This window comes from Phalangium opilio, unplaced genomic scaffold, assembly GCF_054372755.1.
Source record: "Phalangium opilio isolate 3A_F unplaced genomic scaffold, DU_Popi_V2 ptg000024l_1, whole genome shotgun sequence".
Lineage (NCBI taxonomy): Eukaryota > Metazoa > Arthropoda > Arachnida > Opiliones > Phalangiidae > Phalangium > Phalangium opilio.
The window spans coordinates 3,793,846-3,804,544 of NW_028324155.1; the positions used below are offsets into that span (position 1 = coordinate 3,793,846).

Genomic DNA, 10,699 nt, shown 5'->3' on the forward strand with positions numbered 1-10,699 from the left:
TGATGGTATCGTGCGGATGAAGTCCAAAGCACGAGCTGCAATTTGGTGGCCAAGAATCGACGAACAAATAGAAAACGCATCAAAGGCATGCAGTATTTGTCAAGAAACTGCGTCAGCGCCGCCTAAAGTTCACAACCCATGGCCTCTCACCAACGGTCCATGGGAACGAGTTCACTTAGACTATGCTGGTCCCATAGAAGGAAGATATCTGCTCATTATCGTTGACGCACATACCAAATGGATTGAGGTTTTCGTGAGAAGAACACCAACTTCGGAAGCTACAATATCAGCTCTCAGAGAAACAATTGCCCGATTCGGAATCATGAAAACTTTGGTTACCGATAATGCAACCTGCTTCACAAGCGAAGAGTTTGGCCAGTTCATGTCAGCAAACGGAATCAAACACCTGACCACCGCGCCATATCATCCTTGTTCCAATGGCCAGGCCGAGAGAAGTGTACGCACGATCAAAACGACGCTAAAGAAGGTATCCGGAGGGATGACTGATGAGATCGCTGCACTCAACAGTGGGTTCGAAAGTCACAAACACGGAACCTTAGAACATCGATTGGCTACCATACTGTTCAACTATAGAAGCACGCCCACGAAATCTGGAAATTCACCGTCAGAATTGCTATTCGGAAGGAACCTGAATAATCGACTGAACATGTTCCACCCAAGAAACATATCGAGTCAAAAACCAACCCAGATCGAGAACGACAACATCGACAATCGGCGACCAAGAACAGCACGTCCACAATTCAAGATAGGAGATCTAGTCTATGTGGCAAACCATAATCAACCCAAACTTAGAAAATGGATACCGGCGAAAGTACTGGAGAACTTAGGCAACATGATGTACCAAGTCGAAGCTGAGAATGGAGTACATCGTAAACATCTAGATCAAATAAAGGCCCGCATTGATAACGAGGACGTCAGTACAATCACCGAGCCAGCGGTTCCCGAACCGACAAGCGGAACCAACTTCAAACCTTTCGTATCATCCTTCACTGACATATCCGAACCTACTCAAGATCCTAAGAGGATGGAAAACCCACTACCGGAAGTCAACAACCACCGGAGAACTGACTCTGAATCACAACCAGCCAATCAGCAGTCGCAGCATAACGAACACCTGACAAATCAACCGATCACAGCACCAGGACCAACGGTCGAGAAAATCGTTACCACAAGACGCACGTCAGGAAGGAAGATTAAGATACCAGAAAGACTAGGTCTTTAAAAAAAGGGATAGTGTTACGAATGTGACGCGGATGTAAAAAACCCACTAGAAAATAGACTAATAGTTTTTTATGTATTAATGCTATTTAACTTAATAGACTTAATGTTTTTTATATGATGTATATAAAGTCCGTTGTATAGAGTAACGGGCATCAGTCCGCAGTTGTATAATACCGTAGTCAGTTTCAAGTATCACTTTTAATAATAATTATGACAATTAACTAATGTTAATAAACAGTTTTAAATATTACATTGTGTTTTCACTCGGCACTTAAATACACTTATTTAACCCGGTTAACACAACAATGACCGACGACTTTCTCGTGACTTACTGACTGAAGGTTTAATATCCGGCAAAGAAAATCAAAGTCATTTAAAATCAATAATATTTATTTTTTCTAATCCAAACTTTGCGACGACTTTAGCCCTAGCTTTAGCTTGACCGGGTTGTGAGTTGTTAGTGAACGCTCTGATAACGAAAACAATAACGGGGATAGTGACCTTTAAACTTGTGTTGTGGTGCTATTAAGTTAAGGGTTAGGGTTTAATCCGTGTCCACTCAGGACGAAACTCTACCAACCGTGCGATTTTAATTCCGGAACGTCCCACTGTAGGAATAGGATATGACAAAAGAAATTGCCTTACTCCGCGCATTGATTGGCCACTTTCCACTCTGCGTTGTTGCAAGCTATATTTAGGTCTATATACTAAAGTACAGAAGTATCGATTAACTTTTAGTTCATTGGCTGAACACCATCTGTGAGTGTAATTATATTTGTAGAGTTTTAATGATTTAGAACAATGTTAGTGTCATAACATTTTAAACGAATTAAGTCAGAATTACCTCGTTTTGAAAATTATCGATATTTCTTTAATTATCGCGTTATGATAATCGATATAACGATTCTGCTTTACACAAACTACATCTGTTCAGTTTTATGTTATGGTATACTTGTGATTTTTAAAAGTGAACGTAGTTTTCAATCGATATTCGGTTAATTTAAATACGTGCGATTTAAAAAGAATTTTGATAATTAAAAGCAATCGCGATGGAGGCAATTTAATTAATTAATTAACTATCGATTCCGGTTGCTATGGTAACCACCTGGACATCGCGTGCTATCTGGGAAAGCCTTTTTATTAAAACCACAAGCCAGGCGTTGGCCCTTTTTTGGCGGATCGAAACCAAAAATTCCCGCGCGTTCTATTTCATTCTTTCATTTTCTGTCACTTAAGTTTGACCCTTCTTCTTCGTTTATATAATATCTCCGTCTCAAAAATGTTGTATCGTCGTCGCCAACTATTTCTCGAACTGTCACAAGCCCCCGTAAGTTATCTCTTTACGCGCCTTTTTCGTTTTCGTGCCGGTAAACAGAAATTTGAATTATATCCAGGTCAAACTGATCCCTCGTAAAGACAACTACGTCTACAACGGGGATCAGATAAGACTGCAAACATTTGGATCGAAAAAATTCTTATCCGCTTTACCGAGATTCTCCGAAGATTGCGGTAAAAACGGAGAAAGCATCTTTGGAGATCACTGCGAATTGACCGCGTCCGAGAATAACGAGGCCATTTCCAGGAACGTCTTTAATATCTATAGGTAGTAGTGCACTCTGGGGATTTAGAGAATTTTATCCATATAGATCAGATCTCCGTTTGAGTTATTGAAATGATGCTATCGTTTTTTAGGGCTAAGAAACACGTTCCTAATTCTGTGCCTTTAGCCTATGGAGAACCTGTTATTTTTACCTTGTATTCAGCAAATAAGGTATATTGTTCATTTAAATTATGTTATACATCCACGGTGATGTTTCATTATATAGTTAAACTTGTACTCGGAGCTTCGTTCTCCGTTGAATTGCTCATTAAAATCCCACCAACAAAACGTGTACCTCAAAGAGGATAATACCGTTCGCGCTCAATGGAAAATTTTGTACAAAAACAGCGAATATCGTTTGGAACACGAGGGATTACCCATAACGGTATTATATTAAAGCGATACGATGTTTACGATAAACATTTAGTCTCACTCTGTAAAATTTTTAGATCAACTCGGGGGTAATCGTAAATCACAGGTATACTAATCAAAATTTGGCCTTTGAGGAAGACCATATAGTTTGGTAGGTCGATCTTTAACGATACGCTTGACCTATGACCTCCTAACCTTTATGGGGTTTTTCTTATATTAAAGGTCAGAGTTTGGAGCTGAAAATGAAATAAGCGGGCACACGTGCCTTAATGTTCAAAAAGTTGAGAAGGAAAGCAATGTTTGGCTTATTCGATGATAGCTTTTAAACTATTTAGGTAATTTTTTACGAAACTCTAGTATGGGTTTTTTGAAGGTCTAAGTCCGGAGCCACGAGACCTTTTTAAAAAAAAGTTTATTTCATACAATTTCTTTTTCAAAACATTATAATTTTATTAATGGGAATTGTATATACATTTTCCTAAATTCGTAATTGCAGATTGATTATGTACATACAGAAGCAATAATAACAATAATTCAACGAGGCAATTTCATATCGTTCCTAATCAAGTAGTCAACCGCGGCGGCGAAATTATTGAATATATAATTAGGAGCTGGGCTTATCTTCGCTTCGTCATTCGGGCGATATTTTCCGGTGCGCACCAATACGCCGGTGATACCCAAGGCTTGGGCCCCGCCAACATCATCTTTTACATCCTGCCAAAAAACATAAAAACAAAATTGTTAAAAATATTCCATTTAAGTATTACGTTTATACGCTATATCGCGCGCTTTGAAATAATGATTGAAATAAAAGAATAGGTTTTTACATCGCCAATCATAATCGTTTCTTCGGGGGTACAATTGAATGGTCGTAAACCTTCTAGGAAAAAATCTTTTTCCGGTTTTCCAACGACACGAGCTTGGGCTCCTGACGCGAACTCGATAGCCGCGGCGAAGGCGCCGGGTCCAAGGGCTAAACCGTCCGTTCTTTTATGATATCGACCCTTATTAATTGCTATTAAGGGTGCACCCTTTTCCAGAACCAATCGGAAAGCTTTGTTCAGTTCTTCGTAATGGAACTTAGTAGGTGCGAGACCAATGACGACTGCGTTAGCGTCTTCCATTTCTAGTCCTGTTAGAAAAGATGAACTTAACTTATGCCGTCCAAGTTTTTTAGCACCATTGGTACGGGAAGAAGTATAGGGTTATCACACCAACAAAACCTTGTCACGTTTCAAAGTTATTAAGAATGGTAATAGCAAGAAGTGATATCTAGTTAATTAGGGAGAAGGTATAAATTCGCATCATTCCAGCTTTATCTCCAGTCCAAACGTAGGTCCGGAGTTAATCCCCGCCTCTAAATTACAACCAGCATCTCATTGGTTCTTGAAAACTCACGACAGCGCGACTTGAATGACGTGAATTACGTATTTTCCGACTGAGGCGAGGCGAAATAGCCAGGCCTCCTTTTACGTCCCCCTTGTATTTTGAAAGGGGGACTGGGACTATGGCGCGCTAATACTTAGGCAACATATACCTTCTCCCTAATAAACTAGATATCACTTCTTGGTAATAGTAAATAACTATTGATATTTTTTTTTTGTTTTGGGCGTAATACAATCAAAGTTTATAAGAGAAGAAGTAGGGCTATTAGTATATCACACCCTCGAAATGTTGCTTCACTGTACATGTTAACATGCCCAGAGAGATAATTTATATCTTTTTATTTAGTGATAGTGTAATATCAACTTGTTACGCTAACCTTCAAAATCCTCCATGGCTTCTTTCTCTAGAAACAGCATTGGCCTTAGCTTTTGCCTCTCGACTAATTCCCTAGCCGCTAATAGAGACGTAAATATTTCCCCCGGTTGAATGTCAAAACCGATACTCGATAATCTCTTTAGCAGAAACTGTTTCGATTCCTTCGTCGTGTTGGTTACGAAACGTAAGGGTACTTTAGCTTCCCTCAATCTAAATGGAGAGGGAATAAATAAAACTAAAAGATTAATCGCGGTTACTATATTATAAACACGAGGGTACGCGCGTTCAGATCGGGGGCGGGGATCGTAATCGGATTATAATTTGAAAAACGTGCTTACGATTTGATCGCCTCGATCGATCCCGGTATGACGGTACTCTCCACGTGTATCGTCCCGCTTAAATCGATCAGGATCCCTTTGATCTGTCTGATCCCGGCCATTTCTAGGGCGTCAATGATTTAATTAACGTGATACATTTGATTCAGGCAGTCACAGATGGCGGTATTGCATCACATCCTTTGATGTTTTAGAAAATACCGCCGATTATCTGAATGTATTGATTTGGTTTTTTTCTATAGTTTCTTCTTTCATACGTTTTCGACTATTTTGGGGTGTTTGGGTCATGATTCCAACTAAACAAATGAATTTTTTTTGAAGTTGATAAAGAATTAAAACTTTTTAATTGCATCTATGCTTTATTACTATTATTTTCTACTAGAATTGTTCTTGAAATATAAATAAATGAAACGCTATAGTTGTTGAAAAATAGCAGAAAAAAAACCGGTGCCTGTGTTCTTTACAGTCTTTTAGCGACTTAGAAAACCCTTCCCATGGTAATGTGACCCCCTCTTTACTTTCGCAACAGAGATAGTAATCTAGAGAACGGATACTCGACAAGTACATACAGCACCAGTGACGTCATAAAAATTAATATTAAGGTCCCGCAATAAAAGTGAACCTGAAAGAAAAACCAGGTTTGTTATATAGTTCATATATCCATGCAAGTAATTACGTCATGGGTACTTGTTTAGTTAATAATTACTTACAATGTTCATGATATTGATATGGAAAGAGTTTCTCAAGTTTGCGAAATAATATTCGTGGATCAAATAATGAGACAAATAGGCGCAAAATGACAAACGGCTTAAAGGAGTCCACAGATTCCATGACAAAAATGTATTAATTTTACCTGAAGGTATAATTAACGTGTCAAGTCGGAATAAATTAAATACAATAACATTACAGTGTGAAAGGGTCGTACCTCCTAAACCCAATGAGCAAACGAATATGATCCAGGCCACGGACAGTCCCCAAGCCGTGCGTCCCAATGCATTGTACAATGCTCGTCCAGTTCTGTCGATGTATTTGTTGTTTATACCGTAGATAAGGGACAAACTCAAAAATGCGGTCAAAATCCAACCCACAAATAAATAGATCTATAAACAAAAATACAAGAAAATTGTTTGACGTAAGGAAACAATAAAGTTCCAGTATATTTAACGCACTTTCTTAATTTTGATTGGATTATTTCCAATTCGACGTAGAATAAAAGCTAAGAGACAACCGATTAGAAATGGCCCACATCGAACGAATGGCATATTGTACATAAACATTGTTTCTTCGCTGTCAATAAAATACGCTTATAATAATTACGAACTTACACGTGATATCAATTATAAAATTACTTGTCCGTTTTTAAATCACTTGTAATTTTTACAATTGTATTGTAATAAGGAATTATTAAATCATCTCGGTAATAAATATAAAGAGAGGCAATGGACGAAACGAACCATAATGTTCCCATGATGACCAGTCCCAGAATAGGATTCTTTCTAGAATAAACAACAACGCAACTTGTACTTTATTACAATAGGCTTAACAATTTAAAACTCGTATATAACGCACCGTTTTAGAAATATTAAGAAAACGGGACTAATTACAAACAATTGTGTGTCGACGGTCAGATACCAAGACCAGTGGATACACTAGGATATGTCATGGAACGATTTAGTAACGTAATTGACGCCGGGAAGAGGTTACGCTAACTATACCTGATCACGGTGTTTAATGATATTTGATACGTAGAGTAAATTATACCACCATGTAGTTCTACACTGTTCGATACTTTTCTCCGTTATCAACAAGTTCCAAAATGGACCGTCACCAATGTGTTTCATAATTGAGGAGTAAAACAGGATCACGAACGCGTACGTTGGTGTTAATCTTAAAATTAATTTCAACTTGATTAGTCTAAATAACCAATTATACAGTATAAACAACATTGATGCTAAAGGAACAGCACTTGGACACAGTTTTCAATTCAAACATTCAGGGACATTAACTGTTTCAAAGTCATTAGTATGAACGAAACTTGACTAACCTTAGGAATCGATACAAATACATGGTTAAAATTGATAAATAAGACACGGGTCTTTGACTTTTTAGAAAGATGTACGCTAGTAGAAAGCCACTATTCAAATATATAACAATTTCACATCAATTTACAAGTGAATATTGAGAAGATGCTGCGGTCACCTTAATTTTTGTTTACTTAATTACCTCATTAAAAAGAAGGTATCTACAGCGTAAGTACCGGCTATTACCGCTTTAGTATGCCATAAGTTTATTATGTCGTACATACCTGACGGATTACCTAAAAATCTCCGAAATAATTATTATTTTCGCGTTAACTTTGAATTTAAGTCTTCTTTTAACTTACCGGTGGCATTATTGGCGTCCATTATCAATATGTAATAGGAATGCGTTAAAACTACCCAACACAAACTTAAAACTCTCATGCCATCCAAGCAAGTGATACGCTGCCCAATGGCCGAGTTATGATTGGTCGAAACTGGAGACAGACTTGATAGACTTTTCAAAACGGAAAAACTAGTAAAAATTCCTAAAAAAAACGCCGTCAAGTAATTACAACCCATTTCAAACGAGAGTCAAGTCATTACTACAGAATACCATAAATAAGTTCGCCCCAAGTTCTGTCGGAATATTGTTCATTTTCGGACAATTTGTCTTTGGCATTTTTTACTTCAATTTCTTCCTTAAAACATTTACACGCGTCGATTATAGTTCCAAGCGCGCAGAACAACAATAAGATGGTAATTACGCATCTAAAATGAAAGAAAGTGGATTACGGAAATTATCTTCTTAAAATTTATGCTGATAAATATTTACAAGCAAGCTATGGAAACGGGTTCTAATTTTGGTTCTTCCAAACAACGCAATTCCATTTTTAAATCCAATGGGAGTTTAAGGTTAAATAAAGAAGTACCTAAAAACGTAGATATTTAAAATTGCGATACAATATTTAAACTTGGAAATTTATTCTATATATTTTAAAGATGATCCTCACTTAAAAAATTGTTTCCAATTTCTTTAATTGATTCGATTGAACAATTTGAAGGCAAACACAAACCAAACCAGACTTGGACTGCGGTCGTGAATGGCAAGTTCAATGTACAATATTTGTACTGATTTGAACTCAAACATGAGTCGTAATCGCCTGGCCAAGCCAATGCCCCTTTTAAAATTAAACTCGGAAGTTTTCCAAACGAATCAAGCTCTAGAAAATTAATACGTAAATCTTAAATTGAATAGATATTTTCGGAAAGAAATACCCACGACTTACCGCTTTCTAATCGCCCCGATTTCAAGTAATTCAAGGTATCACTTACGATATTAACACATTTTTCGTCTAAAATGTACTCTACTGTTTTACTAACGAGCCCAAAAATTGGTTTCAATTCGTTAGTTTTGCGTAGAAAATGCTGAAGTACATTTTTAAAGAGTTTCTCGTCGGTAAATCCCAATACTTCAAAGGCGTTAAGGTTAGAACACTCGACATGAAACCGCGATGAAGCAAGTACCCATAATATTGTTAAAATTAAATTCATTTTAAGATTTATCGAGACAATAATTTTTATTTCAACTATAACGCGTAACTGTTTCGTACCAAAATGATTTTATAAAGTTCATTTCTCTTCCTGCATGCAAGCATTGAACCAATTATTGACAGGTGTTTTCACGCGCCTACGCAAGATTTTTTGCGCGACGAAAGTGTTATGTATTTTAGCATTTTCGCCGAAGCTCGGTGTCTGTCAAAGCAGGTACACCATGATAAGAGTACTCGATGAATTCAAAATGTTTTCTGCACCAAACGAATTTAAAGAGGAAACGATTTTTAACCCGATATGTACTAAACTAGAGGTGATTCTGAGAAGTACTATTTATAAATAACAAACGAAACATCATCATCTTCTTCTTCTTCTACTACTACTACTACTACTACACACTAAGTCAAACTAATAGCCCATCGTATTTATATACGAAAATTCATCAATCATTGATCCAGTAACTAGAGGGTAAAATACTAAGGACTACAGTTTGAAAAACAGCCAGTTTTTTCAAACTTGGCGTTTCTTCCACCCAGCAGATTTTGAATGTACTTTAAAGTTTAAAACAATAACTAAATATAATGCTCTCGCATTCTTGACAGACCATAAATCCATAATTCCAACTAAACAATTAAATTTTTTTAAAGTTGATAAAGAATTAAAACATTTTAATTGCAACCAAGCTTTATTATTATTAGTATTATTTTTTCTACTAGAATTTTTCTTGAAATATAAATAAATAAAACGCTATAGTTGTTGAATGACTTGGAAACTTTGAAAAATATCAGAAAAAAACCGGTTCCTGTGTTCTCTACAGTCTTTTAGCGACTTAGAAAGCCCTTCCCATGGTAATGTGACCCCGCTTTACTTTCGCAACAGCGGTAATAGTCTAGAGAACGGATACTCTACAAGTACATATAGCACCAGTGACGTCATAAAAATTAATATTAAGGTCCCGCAATAGAACTGAACCTGAAAGAAAAACCAGATAAACCCAGGTTTATTATATAGTTCATATATCCATGCAAGTAATTAAGTCATGGGTACTTGTTTTGTTAGTTAATGATTACTTACAATGCTCATGATATTGATATGGAAAGAGTTTCTCAAGTTTGCGAAATAATATTCGTGGACCAAATAATGACACAAATAGGCGCAAAATGACAGACGGCTTAAAGGAGTCCACAGATTCCATGACAAAAATGTATTAACTTTGCCTAAAAGTATAATTAACATTTTAAGTCGGAATAAATTAAATGCAATAACAGTGTGAACGGGTCGTACCTCCTAAACCCAATGAGCAAACGAATATGATCCAGGCCACGGACAGTCCCCAAGCCGTGCGTCCCAATGCATTGTACAATGCTCGTCCAGTTCTGTCGATGTATTTGTTGTTTAAACCGTAGATAAGGGACAAACTCAAAAAGCCAACCAACATCCAACCCACAAATAAATAGATCTGCAAATAAAAGTACAATAAAATTGTTTGACGCGAGTAAACCACAATTAAAACGCAAACTCACCTTCTTAATTTTGATTGGATTATTTCCAATTCGACGTAGAATAAAAGCTAAGAGACAACCGACTAGAAATGGCCCACATCGAACGAATGGCATAATGTACATAAGCGACGCTTCTTCGCTATCAATTAAACACGCTTATAGTAATCACAAACTTACACGACATATCAATTATAAAATTACTTGTCCGATTTAATATCACTTGTAGTTTTTACAATTATATTGTAAAAAAGAATCAATACATCGTCTCGATAATAAATATAAAGAGAAGCGATGGACGAAACGAACCATAATGTC

General features: G+C 36.8%; 2 protein-coding genes and 1 long non-coding RNA gene across 3 annotated transcripts; 1 reads left to right on the forward strand and 2 right to left on the reverse strand.

Moving 5' to 3' along the window:
* The first annotated feature begins 1,583 nt into the window (after nucleotides 1–1,583).
* LOC149692240 (cilia- and flagella-associated protein 161) lies at nucleotides 1,584–3,830 on the forward strand. Its single transcript, XM_089867940.1, has 7 exons — nucleotides 1,584–2,569; nucleotides 2,637–2,845; nucleotides 2,935–3,013; nucleotides 3,069–3,227; nucleotides 3,292–3,365; nucleotides 3,437–3,549; nucleotides 3,711–3,830. Exons 1-6 carry the CDS (start codon nucleotides 2,522–2,524, stop codon nucleotides 3,528–3,530), a joined length of 663 nt encoding a protein of 220 aa, XP_089724066.1. The 5' UTR covers nucleotides 1,584–2,521; the 3' UTR covers nucleotides 3,531–3,549; nucleotides 3,711–3,830.
* LOC149692241 (haloacid dehalogenase-like hydrolase domain-containing protein 2) lies at nucleotides 3,640–5,461 on the reverse strand. Its single transcript, XM_089867939.1, has 4 exons — nucleotides 5,314–5,461; nucleotides 4,977–5,185; nucleotides 4,042–4,346; nucleotides 3,640–3,928 (listed from the first exon to the last, which is right to left on the reverse strand). Exons 1-4 carry the CDS (start codon nucleotides 5,412–5,414, stop codon nucleotides 3,749–3,751), a joined length of 795 nt encoding a protein of 264 aa, XP_089724065.1. The 5' UTR covers nucleotides 5,415–5,461; the 3' UTR covers nucleotides 3,640–3,748.
* A 4,172-nt stretch (nucleotides 5,462–9,633) lies between these two features.
* LOC149692242 (uncharacterized) lies at nucleotides 9,634–10,304 on the reverse strand. The gene is made up of 3 exons (XR_016382908.1): nucleotides 10,167–10,304; nucleotides 9,957–10,099; nucleotides 9,634–9,854 (listed from the first exon to the last, which is right to left on the reverse strand). It is a non-coding gene; the product is annotated as an uncharacterized LOC149692242 (long non-coding RNA).
* Nucleotides 10,305–10,699: the final 395 nt, after the last annotated feature.